Below are 27,690 nucleotides of genomic sequence, written 5' to 3'. Positions count from 1 at the left end.
CCTTGGATGAGTGCACTAACTAGGTGCTTGAAAGGATCTCAGGAAGGCTGCACGAATGAGGTGCCTTAGATAAATGCACGAACTGGGTGCTTGAACTGGGTGTGCAAACAAACAAACCAATGCATGAACTCGGTGAGGTAAAGTAACAGAGCATATTCAGTATCAACCTGTGATTCAACCAAGGTATGGGTAAATCTCAACGCTGAACAAGCTCGGCTGTGGTCAGACTAGAACTGGCCGCCGCTCCGCGGTGGCGCTTATATGTGAGGTGATTGGTCGTATCATGGAGCGTTCAGCAGTCGTTCGGTGACGTCACAATTCTGTAACGACAGACAGATTCTGTTCCCTTGCCGGATTATACTCTTAGGTGCTCATTCAATCATTGTAGGCGAAAGTGAATCCGATAGCGTAAATTTATTCATACAGAAAATTATTAGTTTAGTCGTAACAAAAGAAAACATGTAATTGTAAGGTTACTCAAACATAATTTAAAAAATATTGATGTTAAAAAAAAGGTTCGTATAAAAAAGTTAGCAAATTTAATTTAGAAGAGAAAAGGTCTTTACAATTTTTTGCCTAACATTAACCGTTCTCGAAATATCGAATTAAACGCGTTTTTAGCGTTTTTCCCAGCTGACCTTCGGAGAACCCCGTAAATTGAAATTTATACTCAGAATGCACCCCCCTATCGATCCCTAACAATCCCCAAACTACATAATTTCATGTTTATTCACTTCACAATATGACTAGACTATTCGGCTAGTACGCTGCTGGTTGTAGGTTCAAGTCCTGTTACAGCAATTTTTTTTTTTCAATTTAAATACCTGTAAACATTATTTTTATTTACTTACTTTAATATAAACTCAACTTTTTCTTATATTTCGTTTGGAATTTTTGCCAGCCTGATTTTAATCACGTTCGAAAAATTTTGTGTATCCAAATTTTTTTCTTCTATTCATCATCTAGGTTGAAGTCATTGCTTGTTTTTTCTATTATAAAAATATATGGTCTTTGTATAAATTAATTTTCTTTTATAATTTGATATTTTTTTCTGTATTAATACTTTTACTTGAATGTAATGTCATTTCAATCTCATTTAATAGTAATGTAAATTCAATTTCATTTTCCTATAACACCTTTCCTTGAAATTTCCATCCGTGTTATTATAATCGGCATAAATATTCGAAAATTGTCGTTGAAATATCGTGGGTCGTTTCCACGAAACGTAAGCGGCCCCATAGAGCAGATATATCGGATTTCGGGTCGGGTCGATCCTCTGTTTCGTCGAAGCGGGAGTTCTCCTTATCTCTTTTCTCTCGAACAGAAAGAGATAGAGATATTTCAAAGGGTGAGTTATTTTTGAGTGGTGGGGAGACAACCCGTTGGACGAGTTGCCGTCACCGTTCACAAATCAGTTCGTTTTCGTCTTTCGTTCACCGAGCCTATTTGAGTTTCAAGAGTTTTTATTTCAACGAAAATGTGTGACAACAAAGATCCATTAACCAGTGGAAGTGTTGAGAAGGGAGAGGAGCAATTCAATGACGAAAAAAGAGGTATTTTTACAAATGCCTTACGTCATGCATTCTCAATTTATGAAAGCAGATCTCTCATTTCCGAGAATCCTCCTGCGTCAGCAAACGCTGACGCCATAGCGATCGGCGAGTGTATCGCGAACGAAACGATTCGAATTTTACAAGAGTACGTTATCGTTCACGATGAAGATCTCATATCGTATCATGAGCCTAATAAAGATAAAGCATATAAAGCAGTACGTATAATCATAATAAAATTCATGTAATTTTTGTAAAAGTTTTTTTCTGACAGTAGGCGATATTTATATCCACATCAAAACTCCGTTTATTACAGTGTACTTTCGACAAGGATGAAATAGATCCCTTCTTTAATCTTGCGGATTACCAAGCGACTTTACAGGATTATGTTCCGTTAGACTACAAAAAAGAAGCCGTTACTTACGCCAAGATCCATCCTAATTATTCATTACAAGTCCTTCAAGCAAGTGGTTTTTCACGGCTAGAGACAAAAGATGATTTGAAAGAATGGGCTGACGACATCGAAAAAGGAGGAACCAGGTTGGATAAATTATTACAGATTGACTCCAAGACAATCAAAAAGTTTGAGGAATCTCGATCGATCTATGAGCAAGTGACAACGCGGACACTCCAGCTATGGGCGACGGCTATCGCTTTTCCGTTATTATCGGAAAATTTTTCTTTCGTTGCGAGTACGAAGTGGGTGAAGTATTTTAAAAGGAAACATGGAATTCGCCAGAGGAAAATCACGAAATTTCTCAGTAAAAATGAGGTGGCAACCTTTGAAGAAACCGTAAAAGCAGCAGGGCGACTTCAGACACAAGTGACTTCGGTAATAGGAAATTGAATCCCAAAATTTATTGTACATACCGATCAAACGGGATGTACATATAAGTCAATGTATAATCGCTCATTGGAATTTAAGAGGGTCCTCGTTTTGACGCCCTGATTTTTGAGCATATTTTGGGATTTTTTTGTAAAGACCAATGAAGAGATAGAACTTTGAACTTTTTATCATTTATTTATACATATTTCAAGAGTATACAGTTAAATTTTTAGCTAAAAATATTCAGTAGAATTAAAGTTATAGTGGTCTGAAGACACCCGCCTCGAAAAAATGAACGCCCACTTCCTCCATTATATCAGCTGATTGGCTTATCTGAAACAAAAAAACCAGGTGGGGTTTTAATCTGCATACTTAAATACATCGAGTGGACTACGATAAAAAAAAATTTTGAAAATTGGATTTTTGACAGACTTCGGAACAAAAAAGTCCGAATTTCATGTATTTTTTGTCAACTTTTTGATATAAAAAAAAATTGAAATTTTCAAAATTTCGGGATGATAATAGTCCACTCGATGCGTCCAGATATACTGAGTAGACCCTATAAATTTGAAGTAAATTGGTCAAGCCGTTTTTGAGATATGATGGAGGAAAGTTTGAAAAACATGGTTTTGAGAAAAACGCGTTTCAAATTTCAAGTATATTGAAGAATGAAGAAGGTTTAGTCGAAATCCGGTCAGGTATATAAATTTTTTAATTGTTGAGCAAACGAACATGTTCGCGTTTGCGACGTTTCGGCCGGGCTTCGCCGACCATCATCAGGCTATAATAATTACAAAATGTTTCAGAAGACATTCTAATTAGAACAGAGACTATGTTAGTAAGAATAGTTACTGTTTTTTAGCTTACTTATACACTATATATTGTCACATGGTGAAATGACATTTTTTGAGTTAAGTGTGCAATTTGCGGTTAGCAAAAATAGTATAAATATAGGTCTCATAAGTGAAATTTGACAATTAAAAAGGGTAATGAATGCGAAAGAATTGAAATAAGAAGAGATCAAACAAAATATAGACGGATTACTCACAAAATTTGACGACCTGTGCCTGCTAAGGTGTTGTTAGTTCGGCATTCTGGACGGAAGTGAAAATTAGCGAATATCGATCAAAAATCTATGGTAATGAGGTGCGATATTGATCTATGCTAGAACAAAATGGATTTGAAGCTGATACAACGTAATAATGGCGCCAAATTTGAAAACTAGAGTATGTTAGAGTATAGATGACTGAGATGTTGAATCTATTATAGAATCTTGGTGATCGGTCAATTAAGTAACAGTATTTTTAGTTAACGTTTCGACCCGGATATGGGCCCTCCTCAGAACGAATTATTTATTTAACTGTCAAGAAAAAAATTCGTGACACCATGACTTTAAAAAAAAACAACCCTAACATTATGTTTTTAAAAGCTGACAAAGGCAATACGTCGGTTGCTATGCATAGAGACTCTTATAACAACAAAATGAGGCAGCAGCTTTCTGACACCAACACTTACAGAATTGCTAAATATGATCTGTGTAACTCCCTACAAACTAGGGTGAATAAACTCACGTTCAATTGGTTTACCTCCAAACTAATAAACAAAAACCTACATAGAAGCATTTCTACTTACAACAGTGTCCCTCCACGCGCATATGGGCTATCTAAAATTCACAAAGAGGAAGTCCCATTAAGAATTATCGTCTCATTTGTCAATAGCCCGACCTATGCCTTAGCCAAGACAATTGATTCATGGCTCACCACTAATATCACACCTCCCACCTCTAGAGTTAAAGATAGTTTTTCCTTAGTTGACATGATAAAAACATCGATTATCCCATACAACTATACTTTAATATCGCTAGATGTAATATCACTCTTTACCAACGTTCCGACAGATCTCGCATTGCGCGCAATAAACTACCGTTGGGCTTCTCTTGAAAATATGATCCCAATTCCCCTTATTGAACTAGATAAAGCTTTAAAAATATGTTTTGATTCCGCAATATTCAAATTTAACAACGATACGTATGCACAACAATTCGGGTTGCCCATGGGATCTCCTCTCTCCCCAATCTTGTCAGACCTTGGCATGGAAGACTTGGAAACGTCTTGCATTAACAATCTTGATTTTGATTTACCGTTCTATTTTCGATATGTTGATGATATTCTTACTGCTGTTCCTAAAGAAAAAATAGATCACACTCTTAATATTTTTGACCGATATCATCCACGATTACAATTTACTATCGAAACAGAAGAAAATAACGCCATCAATTTCTTAGATGTATTGCCGATACACAACAACAATAATATCGAAACAGATTGGTTCCACAAAAAAACCTGGTCACAAACATATCTGAATTTTAATTCTCACCATCCAATGTCCTACAAAATAGGCACCATCATTAACCTAGTTGACCGAGCCATCAAACTTTCTAGTACAGAGTTCCAGGAAAAAAACCTGTCGCTCATATACAATATACTAAGATGGAATGATTATCCTCATGGCCTATTACACACACACATAAATAAGAGGCGCACCTACATCAACAACTTACCTGACAATAATATTGACTCTGCTCCCGCAGACGATAACAATAGACCTGCTATTACACATATCCCCATCCCATATGTATCTGGTCTCTTTGAGTCTCTGAACCGCCTATTCGCCAAACATAATGTCAAGTTTGTTGGAAAAAATTCAAAAGATTTACAACTAGTTTTTGATACGGGAAAAGATAAGATCCCCATTGGCAAACGATCCAATGTTGTGTATAAAATACCTTGCGATGATTGCAACCAAGTTTATATAGGTCAAACTGGCCGCCACCTTAACACCAGAATCAGGGAACACCAACGCAATGTACATGAGATTGAAGAACGTTACACGGCTCTAACAAAACATAGTATCGATAAACAACATACTTTTAATTACGACAATACAAACATCCTTTGTGAAGAACACAATTATTATAAAAGACTATTACTTGAAATGTGCAACATTGTAGGTCACACCAATTCCGTTAATCTTAGACAAGATGTTGAACATTTAAGTAATATTTACAAACCTCTAATCTCCGCCCACACAACAAATATTGTTTAACCTTAACTAGATACAAAAAAATTTTTTGTCCCCATAACACAGTTCTTTCTACATAATTTTTTTCACAAAATATTTATTGTTTTTCTGTATAATTGTTTATATTAGGTTGACCTTCACTCTGGATCATATTTGTTTCTCCCATCAGTCGTTATTCACCTGTTGACCCAATCGGTTCAACCAACAATAATTTTTGGTTAGACATGTGGAACATAGTCATAAAGAGCCTACCTCCACTTCCCGGACACTTGCAAATTAATTTTAAAAAGACCTTCTTTAAAAACCTTTTAACACAATGACATACTGACTGTGAAGAAACATAGTTCTTTAATCTTTTTAATTAATGACTTCCAACTATTAACTCCTACATGTAAAATAACTAGAAGATTGACATTGACTACCGTCACTCAAAGAACATTGTCTCCACTAATTGTAAATTGTGAATTCGACTACATCTTAGTCCACTTACTTATAAAAAAAGGTAAATAACACTTAAAGCCATTCTTTTTTCAATTAATCAAAACGTTCTTACTAACCAATAATATACATATAATAGCCCTAAGAGTATTACATCTACAATATTTAATGTCTGATTACTTCTAGTATTATTATTTATAAAAAAATTTTTTGTTGTTCTTGACAGTTAAATAAATAATTCGTTCTGAGGAGGGCCCATATCCGGGTAGAAACGTTAACTAAAAATACGTTTACTTAATTCACCGATCACCAAGATTCTATAATAGATTATATACGAGGTCGAGAATTCTTATTCATCCGAGATGTTGAATATCTGTGCGCCTGTTAACAGTGTTACTTTTGTTCTTAAAAATATGAATCATTTCCTTAATATTACGTTTATACCAATTAGGTTCTGTAGCTAAAGTTATGAAGTTATTAAAATCAAAATGATGTCCAAGACTCAAGGTGTGTTCTGCTAGAGCGCATCTATCAGTTTCATGGCATTTAATATTTGAACGATGGCCAGAAATTCTATTTTTTAAATGTTGTGACGTCTGTCCAATATAACTTTTGCTACAGTCTAGACATGGTATTTTATAAACACAATTGATTTTATCTAAATTAGGAGTTACAGATTTTAAGTGAGAAAAAAGATCTTTGGTAGTATTATTAACTCTAAACGTAATTTCGATGTCCTCAATTTACAAAACTTTTTTAATTTGGCTAGATAGATTTTCAATATAGGGTATAGAGATGGTGTTCTTAAATTTGTCATTATCATTAGCTTGATTGTTAGATTCTATATTCCAATCAATAGAATTATAGATTTTTTCAACTCTATACTTTTTTATATCATTGATGAATTTTAAAGAGTAGCCATTTGAAATAAGAGTTGTTTCAACGAGTTTTAAATTTTTTTTTGAGAAATTGAGGGTTTGAAATTTTAAGACAACGATCGAACAAAGCTATGGCGATAAATTTTTTATTTTGTTGCTGGTTGACTCGTCGAGTCAAGTCGATAACACATTGTACGATGAAGTGTTTGTTAATAGCGTTGGCAAAGCGAGTTGCACAATGAAAGTGATTCCGCCAAAATGCATTCCACTACGTCAACCATGCGACGTATATTTTTATCGACATGTAAAAAATATTGTTAAAAAACTGCAATTCGCACCGGATTTATTCAAAGATAAACGTGAACTTTCGAAACGTGAGGATGTAATAAAAATTCATTCAATCGTTCACTGGATTTTAAGCGCACCACCATTTAAAGATATGATATTGTATGCTTGGTATGGATCGACGTGTGGAGAAACCGATTTTTAATAATGTTAATGATGTGTGTTTTCCTTTAACTTTGTTTAAAAAAATGTACATGTGGTACGGTGGCGTTTTTATTCTGTTCGTGGTGCGAAAATAATCTGTGTTTTACATGTCTGTGCGATGATTACCACCAAAAAATATGTACATCCAATAATACAAAATAATTTTGTCTGCTATCCTCTCCCATCCATTGCAGATATAATATTTCGTTTTTTATACATGCATAGAGAAAGCGGTAGTTTTTAACTATTTCAATATTACTCTATGCAAATAAACATTTTACAAAATGTTAATCTTGTAACGAAAAATAAATGAATCACTTTCCCACATAATGTGAATATAATGTTTTGTATTTTCATTTAATCGACACGGCGATAATTTTTTACTTTTCTTATATTAACAATGGTAAAAGTGAATAAAAACAATAGAATAAATGAGCTATGACGTCAAACTAGCTGAAGAATGAAAGAAAAAAAATTTGGATACACAAAATTTTTCAAACGTGATTAAAATCAGGCGGGCAACAATTCCAAACGAAATATAAAAAAACGTTGGGCTTATATTGAAGTAAGTAAATAAAAGTAACGTTTACAGGCATTTCGATTAAAAAAAAAAAAAGAAAAAAAGTTGCTGTACCAGGACTTGAACCCTACAACCAGCAAGCGTACTAGCCGAAAAACTTGATGTCGTACGACGCAGTATTTTTGGGGGTCAAACTCGTCACAGGAAATTATTTTGATCGATTACTGGAAAACGCGGGCCCATTAGGGTGAACGGTGGCAGGGGATAACACTTGGGACCGAACACTACACTGTCAAGAAAGGACGCTCCAGACTCGATCACAACTGTCGGGCCATACCTTTTCAGTCAAAGGGAATAAGAAGGAGTCAGGCAGAGGTAGTCAAAAAAGCGTGAGACAGAGTCGAGCGCTCAACTTTCGTTAATCGTGGATTTTACTGTTTTAGTAAAATAAATTGTACAATCTCGTACAAGTAATTGTTATTCTTTAGCAGGTTAGGACTCTGGTAGTGGATTGGGTCACTTTTAGTCTTTCAAAGAAAAATCTATTGTTGGTGAGAGTTGAAGAAATGTAGTTAGGCATTTATTTTTAAAGACTGTAGAAATAAGATGTCTTTCTTTAACATACCTGAAATAATAGTAGTGTTTCGAATATGTCGAGAGAAAAAAAGGGAAAAAGTTGCATAGAATAACAATTTTGTGCTCAAGTGAATGCTCAATCATGAGAGACATCTTTTAATAGAAAGAGTTTTTCAAAAATTGATTTTATACTTGCGAAGTTAAACACATGTATAACTAGCAAAATCGAATATTATTAGATTACTTTTCCCATCATGTTGGATCCGATATTTTGGATTGCGCAAATCTGACCTCAGATTTGTGGTCAGCCACCCAACGAACATGTTTCTCGGAAACGATATGGGCTAGATATCTATAAATTTGAAGATTTTCATATATCTATGTACAGTAAGACATAACCGAATTCCAGTCAGTTCAGAATTTTCACTCTAAAAAGCTGTCCGAAAGTTCATGGAGCAGCCCATATACACACACTATGAGTATACCTAGGCATGAACGATGCGTGCATCTTATTCAAGCATCCGAAGTTATGGCTCATGTTCACGTAATTCGACACATAATATTTGACATTATGGATGGCCGTGGCGGGATATGGTGCTCAACCAGAAATGAGAGCTATAACTCCGATAGCTTAAATAAGGCGCACGTGTCGTTCCGCGTTTAACAGTACTCACGGTACGTAAATTTATATAGTGATTATAAAGTGTTCTTCCTCTAGAGCACAACTGTAAGAATGTCCGTAAGTGTGTTTACATTTTGGAATCTTACGCTCTAAGGCTCCGGTAAAGCATCGCTAGATACCACGTTCGATTCCTGGCTCCGTCGTTAATTTTTCGAATTTACTAGTTTTTCAAATTTATATCTTCAACAATGAAAAGGCCTCGTGATTAATGTTAATATTGATAATGCATATCCGCATTTCAATTATTAGACGGTCATTGACTGTCTTACGGGCTTCGCATCAGAAGCGTAAGATTCCAAAATGTAAACACACTTACAGACATTCTTACAGTTGTGCTCTAGAGGAAGAACACTTTATATTCACACATACAACAGCACAAGAAAACAATTTTGAACTAACTGGTGATGAGAGGAATTAACGACATCAGAGTCAGGGCGGCTAGGTGGTCTAGTGGAGTAAGGCTCCGGTAAAGCATCGCTAGATACCAGGTTCGATTCCTGGCTCCGTCGTTAATTTTTCGAATTTACCAGTATTTCAAATTTATATCTTCAATTATATAGTGATTGCCGGAATACATTGTTATTACGAATTGGCGGTATGTTGCTCAAATTGAAATTATGAGGTGTTTTTAACGTGTACTACAAACAATTGTTAGTTTGTCGGTAATATTAAGTGATTGACTGAATGAGCTAATGAGGGAGTTGGATCTTGAATGTGAATTCGAATTGTACTGAGCTTTGGACTGAACTGGTCTGGGGAAGTGACTGAATATGAATAATTAATGACTGACGAATGACCACTTGTTTGGTACTCTGTACCTACTTTATTTTTGTAGCCATCATGTCAGGAAACCCATGTCGGAAAAACTGATTATAATTCATTCCAAAATTAGGTGGTGTTTAGGTGTTAATTAGATGCTCGATTCTAAAATCGGGGGCTGCATTCTTTAATCGGGAAAGATCGATTTATCCGTTGAGCTGCCAACTTAACGTTCCGCTGGCAGACCACCTTGAAAAATTTGTCCAACAACGTCTTCGGGGAGAATCGACCCATATAGGAATTAGGCACTAATTAAGTGCTATTTATGTATTCAATAAAAAATTTTGGTACTTTACTTGTGACGCGGTAAAAATCGATTTTTTTATTTTCTTGGCAGACACCTCGAAAAACTCGTTCAACAACATCGTCGGGAAAAATTCGCTACGAATATGGTAAACATACCTACGCATGTGTTTCGTACGATATTTTTTGACATAGTCTGCGTAAAATAATTCGATTTTAAGTACTGTTTTGCGGGTGTAGAATGCAATTTTATGCATACTATGTCCAAAACGTTTATTATGACTTGCAGCTACGTGACTAAATTCCGACGCTTCGAAATTCGCATCTTTATAACGTAGTATTTGAAGTATTGCTATTGCGGCAAACGTGACTCCTTACTTGGCGGTTAAAATTTTAGCTCGTAATAAGTCAGAAACCACTTTTCACTGGTCCGTAAAAAATACATATCTCATGAAACATAGTCTAGTTTCACTGGTTTCAAGTTCATCGAAATCGGACACCCCAGAGGCATGACCTCCCTTTGCTAGCTACTGCGCCTCTACGCTCTATCCCAATATGTCTTCGGGATGTTTGTATACATTTTTCGAACATTTTAAACTCTACAAATTTTCGAAAGTCTACATGGAATGTGATTTATTGTGGCCATTTATGAAACAAATTTATATTTACTGTTAAGCGGTTAAATTCGAGACTTTCAATCGACTATGTAATGGTCTTGCCCTATTCGATACTTGCGATGAATTTACCTTACACACGTATACATATATATGGCTGTCTATGTTAATCCGATTTATTTCCAAACTTCGTCACCTTTAATTTTTTTCATCGAATACATTCTTTTTTTTCAGATTTTTAGAGTCAACCATTATTATGGCGAAACTAGTAAATAAATTGTGCAATTTTTTTTCAAACCGTTATATCTCGCTATTTATTGAAAACTAAAATTCAACGTCATGTTATGGAAGTGTATCGAATCTATAGAATATGGAAATTCCAATTTTTGGCTACCCCGTGGCACATCAATAAAGGTGCTGCAGGACAAGTAGCCTCTGTTTAGGTAATAGCAGAATATGTACGGTAAAAATTATGGGTTCGAAAAACAATTGTGATTTAATTCGGAGCGGAGATTTATATTACTTATGAATGTTTCATTCTATATGAATTTTGGAACACTCCTGCTAATTTTAGCGAGAGTGGTACTATTCATTACACATGAAAAATATCACTTATCGATTCTTCGCATAGACTTTTTTTCTTTTTTTTTTAGATAAAATGCAACCGTTACAGATCTTACAATTAGTACACAATTTTATGTTTTAAGTAGTTGATGCGGCTCCAAAATCCAATGGTCTGGCAGGGGCCGGTTTCATTTCCAAGGTATATTCCTTGCGTCCAATATGTTTTAACATTTATAACAAGTATGTGTTTACTTTGAATTTTCTGTGTCCATCGGGCTTTCATGTAAACTAATACACGTCTCCCTTCTGATAGCACTAATTCCGTGGCAGTTTACATATGTTGTTGTAGTATTGTTAGACTAGATGATTCATTTACGTATAATTTAACTGCTGTATGATATAAACTGTTCACGAATTTTACCATCAAAAAAGAAAGTTACGGATTATTTTTTTTTGTTTTTGTGGTCAGCTTGTACCTTGTAATTGGTAGATCAAACCAACACACCGTACAAGTAATTGCTTTTATATATTTTTAGTGTTCTATAAGGAACAGAAATAATTCCAATGTCCCTATATGTATGTTATTGGACCAAATTCTTTTGTTCTAGTGTGTATTTAAATACCTTTAGAAGAAATAAATAGGTCAGTGATTGTAGAACAATGTAATTTTCTATGTGCTATGCTGGCCTTTCGCCCATCAATAACTCGGCAGAGTGGTTCTTAAGATTTACCATTTTGTACATGGTTCCGTCAATGGTGCATGCGTTCACGTATTTTTCACTTGGAGAGTACTGCACCATCTATTGAGTGGATCAAAAGTGGGGATAACGAGAGAGAGAGAGAAAAGTGGCATAGTCTATGACAGACAGCCTTATCTTAGTTGATCCTCGTACTTATACTTACAACAAAACCTGTCAGTTCGGGTTAAAAAATGATTTTTGAAAAATTAAAAATGTATAACTCTATATGGCTCTGAGTGATGATTGAAACTTTCAATTTCTATTTAACATTTTGCTTAACATTTAATTCTGATTAGTGTTTCCTGATTTTAACGTACTATCCTGTGTGAGCATTGATTTACTAAAAATACAGTCCTTTTTCTGAAGAAAATACCTTCACATTCTTCAGTACGTCAGCACTGCAGTAAAAGGGAACGATTTGGCACCATTCACTTGCTCAGCAATATTTAAATCCAGTTTGTACAATGTTTCAAAACATTTGATCACGTATGTAAAACCTACTATGGTGGTTTTTAATGTTGTGAAGTTAAAATTAAAATGTATTACAAGTTTTCATATCTTGTAGATCCTTTCATGCAACAAATTCTTCACGGATTTTATTAAACTCGAATTTCAACAGTGTCTTAACGTTAATTGCCAGTTGTATGTGTTTTAAAATAACAAAAAATTCTCTTATAATTACAGGAAACCTTGGTATACTCCCAACTTGAAATAAATAGTGATAAAGAAATAGAAAATATCGATGATTCCTCACCGACGGTCAAAGTTGTGGGAATGGAAATGACCGCTAGTTGCAAAGATGGGCAGAAATGGAGTCGACCTAGTACCCCGGTGGTATCAGCAGTTCAGAGGTAATCTCTTGATTAAAAACGCAATATGTTGTATAAGTCGAAGCTGATTTAAGAATATGCTTTACTCGTTATCAATGTAGTCGCAGATATCTCCAAATACCTAATTCTACGTCGAAATCAAGTATATAGTATATATTGTTAACCATAATTTTTCACCTCTTGTGTCTTATTACTCTCGTTTTAAGCCACTCGGAACAGGACAAGATACCCCCGAAGCCGATTTATCTTGAAGGAGCATTACCATCACAGTGTGAGCTTCTAGTAACAGATTCTGAGACGCAAGCTGAAGAATCCAACGTGGACGTACAAGCGCCCATAGTCCTTTCTGGCAAAATGACTCTTTCTCTCATCAGTCTCGATCAGATATCATCTGTAAGAAAGTATTACAATTACTAACACAACTTAATTGATACTGCGAAGCGCTATTTTATTTCCTGATACTTTTTATTTCATTTCAATCTTTAGATCCATATAGCTCCCGAGTTAGTATATGATGGTTTCCGACCACTTCTTAGTGTTGATGTGTACGTGTCAGTTACCGGCTGCGATGGTACTGAAGTGCTAATTACCGACCCAAGTGTAATTGTAATTTCGGTTACCGACCGCAATGGTAGTCGCAATTGTAACCGAAGTGCTCGTTATCGACGGCAGCGCCATCTATTGCGAAATGATCGATAATCAATACCAACCGTAATTACTACTGCTATTGATGTTCATATCGGTAATTAGCACTTCAATTACAATTGTGATCGGTAACTGCAATTGCGATTATCATTGCGGTTAGTAATTGCAATTATAGTTGCAAATGGCTCGGTAAATGATTGCGGTCAGAAATTAGCACTTTAGTTACTATGGCGTTCGATAATTCACACGTACACACTGACACTGAAGTGTTCCGAAACCATCGTATACTAACTACTCTTCTGTATTAATTTTTAAGCTGAGAGGTTGTAGGTGATAAATAGTACATTGAATACTAAAATTTGTATCTTAGTGTCCGGTATGCCATTATCTTTCAATCTATATCAACCGTAGATATGTTATGTCGTTGTGAGAAATCACTGTCTTCCTGCGTCAACTGTTTTCGTTGTTAGACAATTTATTTATATATCTATGCACAGAAATCTGTATTCTAGCAGTAATGAAAACTAACGGTTTGTATAAAGATGTTTATGCCTATTCAAACAATTCAACTAAAACAACCAGTTGATCTCCAACACTTTTCAATCCAAACTTTGACCCCAGAGGACAATTCGTTTCTCAGTCTTTTCACTGAAAACTATTCGTTCTGTTACTGGTCCAGTCGGAATGTTTATTCCTTCTATTCAGGCATGGCGTATAATTATAAATTCGGCAATTTTTCTATAAGGTAATTGGCTGTCTGTGAAGACAACCTAAAGTTTTCGATCAATGTTAGATCTGGGTTTGGACCTAAAAATCGATACAAAGACTGAAATTTCTCCAATTTGGCGATATTTTGTGAAATATGCGTTTTGAAAGAAAAATAGTTTCAAAGAAAAGTTATGCGTCTTAGCTAATAGAATTTTGTACCAAATTTGTAAGAGACAAATTTGAAAATGACTTGGAATTCATTCGTAACGCCTTTATTTTGGAATATGTGGTCATTGTAGCTACTTCCGTGGCGTTTTCGAGATAAAACAGTAGTTGATTTGTCAAGTAATGAGAAACGCTAATTTTTTTTTATTCCATTGGATTAGTGAGAAAAAAATACACAAGTCTGAAGAGAAGAAAAAATTTCTATGACAAGTTGTAACGGAGACATTACATTTGTTAGTTTGACGACGTGGCACCGGTCTCAAATTTTAATTTCGGAACTTTCATTTATCTATATCTTCACATTCTGTGTTTTGTTCATTCGGAATGCAGATTGCTCTGAAAATACCTTTTTGGATAATCGAGCGTTGGCTTAAATCCAATTTCGGGAAAACAGTTATTCGACTGGGTGATTTATCGAGAATCTCAATTTCGGTACACTAATCAGTCGTTCTTTCAAAATTCATAAAATCGAAAATTACGGGTTCTCAACCAATCGAGGTTTTGATCTTTCGGGATTTTGACCCCCACCCAATAACATCATGTACATTTTACGAAAAGTTGAGTAACTAAATAATAAACTAGGCGTAAAGAAAGTGATAATGTGACGAAGCAATTCTATATGTGAATGCCCATGTGTTTGTCTAAATGATATTTTTAACAATACAATCCGACGTCTCGATATGGACACCAAAGTACTCGAAGGGAAGAGTTTTTCCGCGGATTCGAGTACCCCCACCATACGCTCGACTCGCTCACTAACTCTCTTTTGTTTTCTTGTAGACTGGGCATTTTTATTGAAAGGTTTGAGGTAAAGAATTATATAGAGCTTTGAGGTTGAGTCACAGTGGGGGAAGTGCGCGAGCCAGAAACTGGGGAAGCATTCTTATTGAGAAACCGGACTGTACCTGTAAATGTAAAAAAAAAAATAGATTTATTGAAATGAATAATAGCACACGATTTAATCGGTTTAATTCCATTTTGAGATTTATATTATTTATAAATTTAAGACTTGCTAGAAAAAAAAAAATTAAACGAATAAACTAAATAATTGACCATATTCAAACTGTACATTTTGTTTTGTTATGTGCGTTATATTATTTTATATTATGTAGTGGATTAGTTCGTTGCACCAAGATCAATTCGAATAGAGCTGTAATCAATTCTTTTTTGATTTAGCAGCAGTGAAAACCAAGTTTTACTAATTTATTAGTGATGAACGCATTGCATCAGAAACTTCAGGACCAAAGATCCCTCGACAACCCGTGCACACAGAATTTTTTTGTTGCAGAGCTCTTTGAATTCGTTGAGTAATGTTGTCGGATCGAAGTTGACATGGTTCTCTGAGGTCTGCATGAAAAATACTTTACTTGTTTTGTTTAGCAACATGTAATGTTCCTTCTAGATTGAGGTATGCATGTTCTACATTGCTCCTCGGTATGATGAAATAGTTCAAACTTATAGGTAATTACAATTCTCCGACATAACAAATCTTAAAATATTTCCTGTATTCATCTCAAAATATTAGTTGGACCATTATAAAGCCCAAATGATGACTTTAAAAATTAAAATTGTCCAGTCAGAGTTACGAATGACGTGCACTTGCAATTGTAACGTGGAAGAATTCCATTTTCCAAATCAATAACCGAAAATGGTTCTGCTTCTAATGCGTCAAGGCGATCCTCCATCAACGGCACAGTGAAATTATCTCTCACCATTGAATCATTAAGTCCACAATAGTCTGTACAGATTCGGTAACCTACATTCTTTTTATAAACCGGATCCACCAGACTGGAAAACCACGCCTCCTAATTTAGTACTACTTTTCATTTTGGTACAAATGCGGTAGATAATGGTGGAAAAATGTCAGTTGCAAAATTTGGAACACGTTTTCTTCGGAACTTCTTTGAAATTCATGAACGTGCCCATTCACCAAAAACATACGGAACTATTAGGACAGATCGGTGGTCAATTTCTCTAACCATAAAACACCAGTATTGTTGCAAGAGCGAGGAAAAGAACTCTCGGTCCACAGCAAACACTTCGACTGGTTTAATTCGACGAAATTTCAACACATAATTTGTTAGGAATGACGACCAAAAACCCCACATCTACCTTGATTTGATTTATTTTTATCAGTCTTTAATTGAATAAAATCAGTCATTTGAAGTCTGTGACCTTTCTTTTTAGCCTGTGTGCAGACTCATACACATAATTTTCACTATATCTAAGGTAAATCAAAATAATAATCATCACTTATAGAATCCTGGGAGTGATGATCAAGTCAAAGAGAATGGGGTCGACGCCACAACCTGTGAGAACGACAAACAAGATGGAAAAGAGGGAGAAATTGGAGGAGCTGGAGAAGCTAAGGTCACGGCTAATAATATACAAGTAAATGGCATTGAAGGGGTTAGGGGTAAGGCGATAACAAGGGAAGAAGTTGAAGAAGCAAAGGAAGTGGATGAATATGAAGAATACAGAGCGGAAGAAGAGGATAGTGAGGGAGAAGACGAGGATGAGGAACAGGAAGTGGAAGTAGAGGAAGAGGAAGTGGAAGTAGAGGAAGATGAGGTGGAGGAAGAAGAGGTGGAAGAAGAGGAGGTGGAAGAGGAAGAGGAGGAAGACGAGGACGTGGAAGAACAGGATGGGGTGAAGAAAAACGAAAAAATGAGAAAATGATGAGAAACATAAAATATTACTCAAATAAGTCAAATATTTAGTAATTCCGAGCAATTTAACGTCCCAAGTCGATACGTTAAACCTGTGAATGGTCGTGGAGATGAATAAGAATTTTTTTATAAGATATGGTAGGTGGTTAGAGAAATGAAGATTAAAACAAATGCGTCTGAAACTTTATCTGCAAACTCGGTACGAATTAGTAATTAGACCAATATGGCCTGTTGGAATAGATCGCTAAATTTAATGTTTTAATGATGAAGCGATAGCCGTAATAAATTTCCAACGTCTGTAAATTTCTAGGTGTTTTGTTTATTCGAATTACCTTATAAATAATTATGTATCGACATCTTCATCATTTTGATACATACTCGTATATAATTTCCTGCGACAAGCGACCTATTAGGTACTGCGATAGAAGGGATTACGAACTTTGGCAGGTCACAGGATTAAGACTCCACGTATTTGCTCATATTTCGTAATCTAGGCAAGTAGAATCGTACAAAGAACGAAATTGAGTATGTTACCGCAATGCCAGGAACGTCACGAATTTCACAATCGAGGTGACAATAAACAGCTGAGCACTTGAAGTACAGTTTTAGTCTGTCAATCCTCCGGTCAGATTGAATGCAGTCACCTTGAATATAAGTTTTATCCTGTGTTGAAAGTTAATATCACAAATGAGATTGGCTAACAGCTACATGGTGAGTGATATCGGTGGAAAGTGCATTGTTAGATCGTTGGCCTGTGCAGGTAAAGTATTGAAGGGTTCAACAATTGTGATTCTGAACAGCATGATTGCAAAACTTCCATGCTTGAGGTTATTAATCTGTTGGTTGATTCGATCTAGTTGATGTTACGCACATGTCACTGCTCGATTTTTGGTTCTACGTAAACTTACGTTACTTGTCTATCGTATATCTTCTTATGTGCAAAATAAATGCTATATACGAGAATATACTCTTGTCCATTAAAATATTATACTCTAGGTGCACCCTTGTTCACAGTGCTAGTTTATCGAATACCTAGTGGAGGTGGAAGTTACATTGACTAGAGATGATTCTAGTTTAGTTAAGTCCTAAAACCGTTCCTTACGTGTACAAAAACAAAATTTTCTAGGTACGTTATCGGTGGTTTACGATACACCTCCTGTACTAGTCCCACAAGAAGTCAAGGAATCTTGCAGTTCACACCCACATAGTTTCGCATGTGGTAGAAGGGCTAACAATAAATAATCTGGAAGATTGCTTGGTATCTCGGAGACCTCCGTAAAGCTGGCTCTCCCACTTGCTCCTCAAAAACTTGAAAAAATCACAGATTAAAGAGCTGTTTATGAGCTCTGCAGTACCTTAAACTGCAATTTTTGAGCCCGCTTCTGTTACGACAAAATCAATTTTGAAAAATGGGGGGGGAGCAACTTACCGGAAAGCAAGCCCCCCTGAAGTGAGGAAAAAATTTGAAAATTGTTTTAAATATGAGAGAATTAGGAGCTAATTGGAGCTCCTGATATACGTTGGAAACAATCTTGTAAAAACTACCCCTACAGATATATCTACGCCCAATTGCAATACGAGAAAAGAAAAAAATTTCAAAATGATAAGTACTGGCATGCTACGTGGTTTAAAAGTTTTAAATACCAACGATGACAATTTTAGGTTTTCAAGCCTTAGTGAAAAATAAAAGAAAAACCATCCTTAGAATTCATCACAGCGGATTCTTTTTTATGGCAAAATATTCAGCGGCTTAAGAGCTGATATGATATGCATCATTTCATTTTTGAGCTACTCCCCCCTGATCACCCCCTGCTCCGAATCGTTTTCGATCACCAGAGAACTACCCTCAAAATTCATCGCAGCGGATTCTTTTTATGGCAAAATGGTCAGCGATTTGAGACCTAAAAGGATATACACATTTGAGTTTTGATTTACCCCCTCAGTCCCCCTCCATGGTTCAATTAGTCACCTACGAATACAAACCTACTCTGAAAATTGATCGCAGTGATAAGGTTCCCACGATTCCGAGTTGGCAGTAGATCCAGGAGGAAAAGTTTAATCATTTTTTAAAAACTGGTATTGTGGCATTACGTATTGGATTTGAAGAATCCGTTTGGATTTTTTGGTTCAGTTCAACTGACAACTTGGAATCGTGAGTATCACGAAACACGTCACCGAGCGAAATGTTTGACTTTATTGTCAATAACAATCCATCTTATTAATTGATTATAATTAAAAAAATATGTAAAAATGACGCTCGACCTACACACTTTTAGATTTAAAATAACCCAATCGAATTGAATAATTGGTTGTCGAGATGCAAGATCCCGAAATTCATCTACTTTTTGAGCCGTCAACTCGCATATTATACCACCTTAAACACTAACCAAAACTAATGATAATGAAAGAAACAGTAGTAAAGAGAGTAATAGTAACTTATAACAATAATAAGGAACAACTACAAGAAACAGTAATAACTCTAACAAAAATAAACATAACGAAAAACAAAACAGCAACCAGAATAGTAACTAGAAGCATGAACGATGACGAGAAAAAAAAACATTCTTTCGCATCGTAAATTTCTTCTATGGAGTTCAGAAACTGTAGTTTTCATCACCTTAAAAATGATAATAATGAAATTGTAAAACCATTACAGCAAATTGTGTTATATTACTGTCTTGTAAACCTCCGTTAGAAATAATTAATCAGAATGGCACGAACTCCAATCGAATTGAATGATTGGTCGTCAAGGTATAAGTTCTCAAAATTCACCCATCTCTTCAGCAGTCGACTCGTATCTTAGTAAAGTCATTTGGTGCTCAAAAAGGGGGTTACCTAGAAAGTTTTCAGGGACTTTTGAAAATTGGTATTTTTATATAGATTTCGACGTGCTCTTTTCGAATTTTCGCTTTGCCACCTCGTATCTTTGCCGCTCGCGCCGCCACATTGGAAGAATGGCGTCCAATAACAGTTTTTTGCCGCTTGAAGCAAACATTTAAAGGACAGAAATATGTAGGGAATACTCCTTTCTCTCTCTGACGATGTTTGCGGGGGGGATCGAGGCGGTAGAGGAGAATGAGGAGAAATTATCCGCCTATATCTATAGCTGTTCCACTTCCACTGCTCCGTTATCTCCCACCATGACGCCGATTGAAAAGAGAGAGTAGTTCCCGGTATATCTCTGTCCTTTATATGTAATTGTCAGTGCCTCTTATAGGAGCGCCCAGTCCATCTTTATAATAGGAATATAAATCTTTTACGATGAAAATAGTTATGTGATACATGAACTACCTGCAGGACCAATCATAGGCCGAGGAACCAGGGGCCCGTCAGCTGCCGGCAAGTGTGGATAAATCATCTCTCTCGCACTTGTAACTACAAGTGAGACTTTCTTGTCGCACTTATTTAAAATCTTTATTAACGTCAGGGGGTTGTTAAAAACCGTTCAAGTCGTCTGGCAATTGACATGTACTTTTTAAATTGTTTATTGAATATGCCATAAAAATTTTATGATGCCTAAAATATATTTTTTGGGTACTAGGGGCTTCGCCCCTGCGCGCTTCGCGCGCCAACCCCATCTCGGCGCTACGCGCCTCGGGCACTCGGCGCTGCGCGCCTCGTTGTTCGGCGCTTCGCGTCTCACTATTTCATTACGCATTGTCTAGTAGACAGGCGAATTCCTTCATGTTGATTTGATGACAGGTCTGCACTTGCTGTCCACTTCAATTCCTTCTGTGCTTACTTTTCTTTTTTTCATCAATCTAAGCTTCCATTCGTTGGTTGAAAATTGGTGTGCCTTCTCTATTGATATCTATCTATCTCCTTGACTTGCTGAATTATTTTTGCTACCGCTCTGCCCGTTATTCTCCAAAATCACCTTCTTTACATTATTTTTTTCTCTATATTTATGTTGCTGTTCACTCCGTAAAACACCTCTTTCTCTTGTGGTCAACATCGATCATGGTCGTCCTCTTGCCTGGTTATAGGAATATTTGTTTATTATTATTCTCTGGCTTATTTGGTTCTTCGTACTTAAAATTTTATTTTCCTTTTTCCTTTGTGATACTTCTGACCATCCACCATCTTCATCGCCTTGTCTGCTGCTTGAAACTCCTCCTTTCTCCATTGTCATCGTAAATCCTGGCTGTCCTTTTGACTGTTTGGTGATATATTTAGATTTAATAGAGAGACTATAATTTGCTTGTTACGTTTGATACTTATTACTCACTATCTGAATTTTATTTTGGTTCTGCAAGACATCAAAGTGTCCACTGTCTCCGTCGCCGGTGAAGAGTAGCGAGAATTGTGTTCCATTTTGTGATCCGATCCGGTGTGGATGAATTTGTTCTTCGCGATACACGATTAAACATATCTTAAAAATATCCGCAGCTGCATATATTGCATTTTTATTCATATGTGATTTGTAATCACCAGGTCACCTAATCACAGCACTGTTTGACTCATTACCTGTAATAAAACCCGCAAATGTAGACCAATTATCCACTATATTTGAAACGATACTCAGTCTCACCTCTGCGTGTCGATCTTGTGTGCCGTATACACAATACGCCAACGCGCGAAAAAGACAATTCCTGTCGGGAATCATCTTGATAATTTTCGTTTGCATGTTCATTTTTTGCGCGTCAGAAAAAGATACCTATAAAGATATTTGTCATTGACTGTCATAAACAGCCGATGACAGCTGTCAAAGGGTTTGCTAGATGCTTTTTGTTTTGTTTTCGGGATCTCACCCCACCGCCAACTTCATGCGTATACTATTGTTATTATAATCTTTTTTTACTATTGTTATTATAATCTTTTTTTACTATTGTTATTATAATCTTTTTCTACGTTCATTTGTTTGAAACTTTTTTATTAGATAGAGAGATATTAATTAAATAAATTGGGGGGGGGCGGGTCAGGTCATACTTTAAAACTCAAAAACTGGTCTCGGTTTGTTATTTATATATTATACAGCTACTAAAACAATAGATGAAAAAATTTCTACTTGCCCAAAAGAAATTTTTTGGGTTTATTTTTTTTCAAATCTAATGGGTTACACGATGGCGAAATAACCGCAAGACCTCTACTAGACCCACCATTCCAGATGCACCCATAGTAATAGTGTTATATTTTTATTATTTTAACGTGGGCAAAACACCTTCTCTAAATTTGTCATCAGCTCTTGGACTATAGGATTTTAGCATTTTTGCGCGACACTGACGCCCGCGGGCGTCAAGATCCCCGAGCGGACGTTATTTTAGTAAGTTGGCAGTATTTGGCTGTCTCACTCGTCTCACGTGAATGTTGTGCGTGAGTTGGCGCATGTGCACTGCGTGGTTCGGAGGAGGTTCTTCCATCAGAGACTCGAGTATAATCTCCATCCCACTTACGTTGAAGTATTCGCGAACCTTGATACTTAAATATGAGCAAAACATGCGGGTGACAATTAAGAATTTATACCAAAAATTCTTATTTATATGAGAAATCCGAGTGTTTTATGCATATTGCTAGAAAATACCAAATGATTTCAATAGAAAAACTCCAACAAATTACCTAATGCGAGAACTTCAAATCCTCCGTAGAATACGATTTCAACAAAATTTTGAAAACTTTCTGTAAGATTTCATCATCTACTCATCTTGTGCACAATAAATCATACAGATTCTTAATATGATTATGCGATTTTTATTAAACTTTTCCTTATTTAAATAATGCTGCTTATTTTGATCTAATTGCATAGTCAAATCAAATTCAAATTTACGTTATGATATGTTTCAGTCTAAACACTAGAATGATTCAGCTATGTTGTTTGGTACACATCAGTCACTGAAAAGCTCAGATTCTACAAAGTTTTCTGTAACACCATGAGTTATAATTTTCACATGGCTCTGATCCTTGACAGCATATTTCGTTCTACATTTCTTTATCTCGAACATTTTTTCACTTCTTTTCGTCATTCTCCTGCTTCACTTGATCACTTTTCTCCTGTCGTTTCTGCCTCCGCTTCTCCAGCCTTGCCTTCTTCGCTTTTTCAGCAACCCTTCTGGCCTTAGCTTGCTTTTTAGCACCAGCGGGATCAATGCAAGGATCAATACTTGGATACAACGGTACAGACTCATATTTTTTCATAGTATTCTCCAACTCATTTGCCTGCCCCTTATCCTTATTGTCTTTATCCTTACACTCGCCCATTTTGTATGGTTTTACCTTCGGCAGTCGCTTACCGAATTTCTGTAATACATACGACAGTGGAAGTATAGATAATTTAGCGTCAAAATATGGAAATCATTACACATAAACTGCATAATAATTATAAAAAGTGCAAAAAAGTATTCAACTGTTAGGGTTCGCAGTTTTGATGAATTGATTGATTGACGTAAGGTTAAATAACGCGGGGAAAATGGAAAAAATTATTTTTCACAAAGCAAATAATAAGTAACAAATAGTCATCGAAAAAATAACAAATAAAAGATGAGAGATACTAGATAAAAAATAACAAAAAGAAATACCCATTTAGCCAGATAATGAAGTACTATAATGACAAGTTCAAATGCTAAAAAAAGGAACCCAAAATAACACATAATAAAATATTCAAGTAGATCACGAATGGTAAAATATAAATAACGAGCAATAAATTGACAAGTAAAAATATAATCGGATAACAGATACCAAATAATGAGAAAAAACTTGAAATACAATTAACAACATAGTGTGAATGATGAAGATAAGCAAATAACTAATAAAAAATAGCTGAAGAGCTTGATCATAAATAACAAATAACGAATATTCATACAGCGAAATACGTAATACAAATACCAGAATCCAAAAAATGGATGACAAATTAAAAATATGAAATAATAATAGCACAATTAAAAATATGAAATTAAGTACAAGTGACTTCTAAATATACTTACCGGCTGGGGAAATATCGGAGCACCAAAGGCGTTCTTCTTGCGTGGTGGTGGTCGTTCAACAGGATCAGCAGGATGATTCGGTTGTGCCATTTCGGATACCCGTGCAGAAGCTGATGCCGAGAGGGCACTCTTTTTAACGCCAAAGGCGTCGTTTCTGCACGCCGTACTGACATGAATATGAGGCTTTGCTATTTCCTCTGTACGCTCGGATGCTGATGCAATATGAAACGAGAATCATGGAATCCTGTTATTTACATCAGGATGATGAGTTAGTGCAAAAACGATGTTGCCTGCGAACAAAATTTTTACTTTCCAACAAAATCAATTTGTAGACGTATTTTTTGGAATTTTTTTGATGGGAAATGATGGTTCGTTGTAAATTTCAAAACAATTCAATTAAGTGCATCGAGATTGAAAAAGTATAAGATTCAATTAATTCTAATTATATACACACCAAATTGAGAGTGTTGTCAAATACCATTGAATGAGCTTACCATTAACAATAGAAAATCCCCTTGTCATCATTTGATGTTGCATAATCAGCATAATAATGCAGCATAAACTACGTTAAAACGATAATTCGTTCGATTACAGTAATTGAACAATCGCTTAGCAATATTTACAAAATGATTTTACTGTGTTGATCTAAATTCGTAATCGCAACAGAATCTTTTGGATTGTGGCACTAAACGTTGGCGTAGAAAATACTAAAATATTTATATTTCGTGTACGAAACATCATTATGCCTATAACTTGAATGTAAATTATACATTTCTTTGTACGGATGTTCTACTAACTCCTGAGTCACTATAAAGAACCACCTTGATCTATGTTAGAGTAGCGGAACTACCGTACCTCAAAACCTGGCAATCCAGAGGGATCCATCTGTATAATAGCTCCTTAGATAGCTATTTCATTTTTTACTTTATAAACATGATTACGAATGCGGCCATGGAATCAAAAATTGAGCTAATGAAGATTAGATTAGACGTTAGATTCGACGGTCATGGGTTATGTTATGTCTATTCAGATTAAGTTTGTTTCGCGCTCGGCCGACTGTGTCGCTGTAGGTTTATCTGCGTTGCCAACATAACTGTGTAGTGTAAAAAATAAGCCGTCTCAGATTCATTGTCCCCAAGTGTACAACGTCACTAACACGTACGAACATATTGTATCCTTATGATCCATTTATTATGTATTATCAATAAATATGAATAAGTAATTACTGATGGTCATGATTTATTGCAGACCAGAAACAGCGTCCGATTGTCGCTTCTGGTTATACCCACTGTGCGATACGGTCGCCTGCGCGTAAAATTAAAAACAACTATTGCCCTTGCGTTCCTGTTTACCAAATACGTTTTTACGCCCGTTTTCGTGATTGCCTTTCTTTATTTTTTTCGACTTCCCCCTCTAACGTGAGAGAAAGACGAGTGGCTCGCATAACGATCCTGACAAAAAGTTACAGGAGAAGACGTTGAAGGAGGCCAATAATATCTCTTGCTAGTCCCGATTTTGATGCTATTCCCCAAAATAGACGAAGACAGATTGCAGCAATAGGGTGGTCCTTAAAAAGGTCATTATTGAATTTCGACCGGGTCACCCTCCAAATTGGTTTCAAATAATTCAAAAATAATTCCAACATTTTTTCAATTTTTTTATTTCAACCTTAATCCGTGCCCACAAGAAGTTGGATTTCCCTATTTAAACCTTCAAGGGCACATTAAATTTACCGAACGGATTTAGACAAAATTTGATATATGGGGGTTTTCGAGGTCGCTGATCATGAATATGAACTCAAAATTATGAAATTAATAAATGACCTTTTGAAGAATCACCCTGTTACAGCATACTAACCATAAAATTTACTCACAGTAAGACAATTTCGGTTTTGAAAAATAAACATTTTTCTGAGTGCACACGATGTTACCACACTCATTACACTCGTACCTTTGGCATTGAGAGCTGCCTTCGACACTGATCCGTAATTATCTTTGCAGGGTCCTGGTTCTGTTCGCCATTTTTTACGCTCCTTGGATTTCCTCTCTTCTTCTTTCTTCTGCTTCTCTTCCTTTTTCTCCTTCTCTTGGTCCTCTTCGTCAGGCTTTTCCTCGGTGACTTTTTCCCCATTCGCCTTTTCACCTTTTTTGCTTTCCTTCTTTTTCATTCCTTTTTTCCCCTTCTCCTTTTTCTTCCGCTCCTTTTCCTCTTCCTGCTTCCGCTGTTCTTCTAGGACCTTTTTTCCTCTGTCATCACTTGCTTCGATCATTTTCTTCATCTTCTGAGCTTCCTGGTCTCGGCGATCTTTCAGGAAACGGTAGGAGGGCAGAGCCAAAGTCGATACCCATTCTGTTATCTGATTGTAAAAACAATTTCTACAAATGAAATATCTTTAAATATCTCCAACGGGACTTGTCGATAACCCTTTCGTGGATATTAAAACATAGCAAACACTACTTGAAAGTAAATCCTATATCCTCATTTCCAAATTTTCCAAGCAAGCTGAGACCAGTTTTAAATATTGACTTTTGATTTGATTCTTTTCTTCTAAAAAATTGATTTCATTCCAATATATCTGAAAATTGATTGGATAAAAGTGTAAACAATATAATACATAATATTCAAATTCGCAATTTGTTCTCAACTGATCAGCTGTGATCATAGACAGAAACTGCAAATAGATGCAGAACGTACAAATTATTGATGGAGGTTAATTAGAATCGTCAAAATGGCAGTACAAAATACTTTGTATGTAAGAGCGCTTTTCTTGATGCCAGTGGGCGTGAAAAGCCTGGCGAATTCCTCTTCGTTCAAAGAGTTCGGACAGTCTCGCCCCTTCTTGGCCAGGGACATCGTCTTCTCCCTCTTCGTGGTCTTGTGCTTCAATGCCTTCTTCGATATTGCAAGGTCGCGACAGCTCTCCGTCTTGTGGACATGGGGCACAGCCATTTCAATGATCCTGGGAGTGGCCTTGTAGTTCAAGGCCGCCTTCGTTATTGGGTTCGGCATTTCCTTCCCCGGGTCTTCGTCCTTCCACACGAACATTGCGAGCTCCTTGATACGCTTCGAGGGCTTCGCCTTCAACGCCGCCTTCGAAACGCTCAGATCCAGGCGACACAGTAGTCCCGGATCAGACTTCGGAGCTGGCTGCGATATCACGAGCAATCGCTTCTTCAACTGGCTCAAGGGCTTCGCGACTCGTACCTGCGAATAATTATGCAAGGCGAATCACGGCCAAGCATCGGTTTCCAGAAGAATTTCAAACACTTCTCCTTCCACAATTCAATTGATAATATTTTGAACCTAGTACTAACGACCGGTTCTGGTTCGGGAACTTTTTTCGGCAAAGCATTCACCTTCGCCCATCCATCAAACTTTGCCCAGTCCGCCGCTGTCTTCAGCCATCCTTTCAAGTTCAACCTGTGCCTTCTCTGCTTTCTTAAAATCAAATGTTACTGGGAAGAAGAATATTCCTGGAAATCTCAATTAAGAGTCCCTCAATGCACCAGGTATACTACGAATAGACTGTTGAAAAACTAGGAGAATACTGGAAATATTATACATATATCTCAACAACCAACTATTCAATTTGAATCGAGTTTATTTCATTCAAAAGTATATAGATCGAGGTTACTTCACACGGAAACATTGTTATCGATAATATCGGCAACCATTT

General features: G+C 36.2%; 4 protein-coding genes and 1 long non-coding RNA gene across 10 annotated transcripts in view; 2 read left to right on the top strand and 3 right to left on the bottom strand.

The window, feature by feature from the left end:
* Nucleotides 1-18,060, top strand: part of LOC124186318 (ABC transporter F family member 4-like) — a 49,461-nt gene extending 31,401 nt beyond the window's left edge. For 2 of the 5 annotated variants that reach the window (XM_046577922.1, XM_046577924.1), the window contains 4 exons: nt 11,427-11,479; nt 12,705-12,871; nt 13,057-13,243; nt 16,688-18,060. In XM_046577922.1, coding sequence (XP_046433878.1) covers nt 11,427-11,479; nt 12,705-12,871; nt 13,057-13,243; nt 16,688-17,107 — 827 coding nt within the window. In that variant the 3' untranslated portion in view covers nt 17,108-18,060. Of the gene's footprint in view, nt 1-11,423; nt 11,480-12,704; nt 12,872-13,056; nt 13,244-16,687 lie in introns of all 5 variants that reach the window. The other 3 variants (XM_046577920.1, XM_046577923.1, XM_046577921.1) reach the window with 2 other exon arrangements.
* LOC124186332 lies at nt 1,414-2,590 on the top strand. The gene is made up of 2 exons (XM_046577961.1): nt 1,414-1,768; nt 1,867-2,590. Exons 1-2 carry the CDS (start codon nt 1,478-1,480, stop codon nt 2,395-2,397), a joined length of 822 nt encoding a protein of 273 aa, XP_046433917.1. The 5' UTR covers nt 1,414-1,477; the 3' UTR covers nt 2,398-2,590.
* On the bottom strand, nt 2,535-13,160 carry LOC124186345. Its single transcript, XR_006871635.1, has 2 exons — nt 13,028-13,160; nt 2,535-2,709 (listed from the first exon to the last, which is right to left on the bottom strand). It is a non-coding gene; the product is annotated as an uncharacterized LOC124186345 (long non-coding RNA).
* A 4,834-nt stretch (nt 18,061-22,894) lies between the features above and the next one.
* On the bottom strand, nt 22,895-25,039 carry LOC124186173. 2 transcript variants are annotated; one of them, XM_046577629.1, is made up of 3 exons: nt 24,870-25,039; nt 24,015-24,226; nt 22,895-23,331 (listed from the first exon to the last, which is right to left on the bottom strand). In XM_046577629.1, exons 2-3 carry the CDS (start codon nt 24,102-24,104, stop codon nt 23,041-23,043), a joined length of 381 nt encoding a protein of 126 aa, XP_046433585.1. In that variant the 5' UTR covers nt 24,105-24,226; nt 24,870-25,039; the 3' UTR covers nt 22,895-23,040. The 2 variants fall into 2 exon arrangements, with proteins under 2 accessions (XP_046433585.1, XP_046433584.1); XM_046577628.1 differs by lacking the exon at nt 24,870-25,039 and adding an exon at nt 24,493-24,526.
* Nucleotides 25,040-25,253: 214 nt separating this feature from the next.
* Nucleotides 25,254-27,270, bottom strand: LOC124187047 (DNA ligase 1-like). The gene is made up of 3 exons (XM_046579293.1): nt 26,760-27,270; nt 25,945-26,370; nt 25,254-25,319 (listed from the first exon to the last, which is right to left on the bottom strand). The coding sequence occupies exons 1-3, from the start codon at nt 27,057-27,059 to the stop codon at nt 25,254-25,256; spliced, it is 792 nt and encodes a 263-aa protein (XP_046435249.1). The 5' UTR covers nt 27,060-27,270.
* Nucleotides 27,271-27,690: the final 420 nt, after the last annotated feature.

The sequence above is a fragment of the Neodiprion fabricii genome, chromosome 7 (assembly GCF_021155785.1).
Source record: "Neodiprion fabricii isolate iyNeoFabr1 chromosome 7, iyNeoFabr1.1, whole genome shotgun sequence".
NCBI lineage: Eukaryota > Metazoa > Arthropoda > Insecta > Hymenoptera > Diprionidae > Neodiprion > Neodiprion fabricii.
Note: the sequence above shows the minus strand (reverse complement) of the source record. Positions and strands in the feature narration are given on the sequence as shown.

Excerpts from the sequence above, each read along its gene's own strand:
- LOC124186173 (XM_046577628.1), bottom strand. Across the intron at positions 23,332-24,014 it reads CTCCGATATTTCCCCAGCCG|AAATTCGGTAAGCGACTGCC; the intron begins GTAAGTATATTT and ends TATGTATTACAG.
- LOC124186332 (XM_046577961.1), top strand. The coding sequence starts at position 1,478 with ATGTGTGACAACAAAGATCCATTAACCAGTGGAAGTGTTGAGAAGGGA. Across the intron at positions 1,769-1,866 it reads AAGATAAAGCATATAAAGCA|TGTACTTTCGACAAGGATGA; the intron begins GTACGTATAATC and ends CGTTTATTACAG.
- LOC124187047 (XM_046579293.1), bottom strand. The coding sequence starts at position 27,059 with ATGTTCGTGTGGAAGGACGAAGACCCGGGGAAGGAAATGCCGAACCCA. Across the intron at positions 26,371-26,759 it reads AAAGCGCTCTTACATACAAA|ATAACAGAATGGGTATCGAC; the intron begins GTATTTTGTACT and ends TTTTACAATCAG. Across the intron at positions 25,320-25,944 it reads GTACGAGTGTAATGAGTGTG|GCGACCGTATCGCACAGTGG; the intron begins GTAACATCGTGT and ends TTTTACGCGCAG.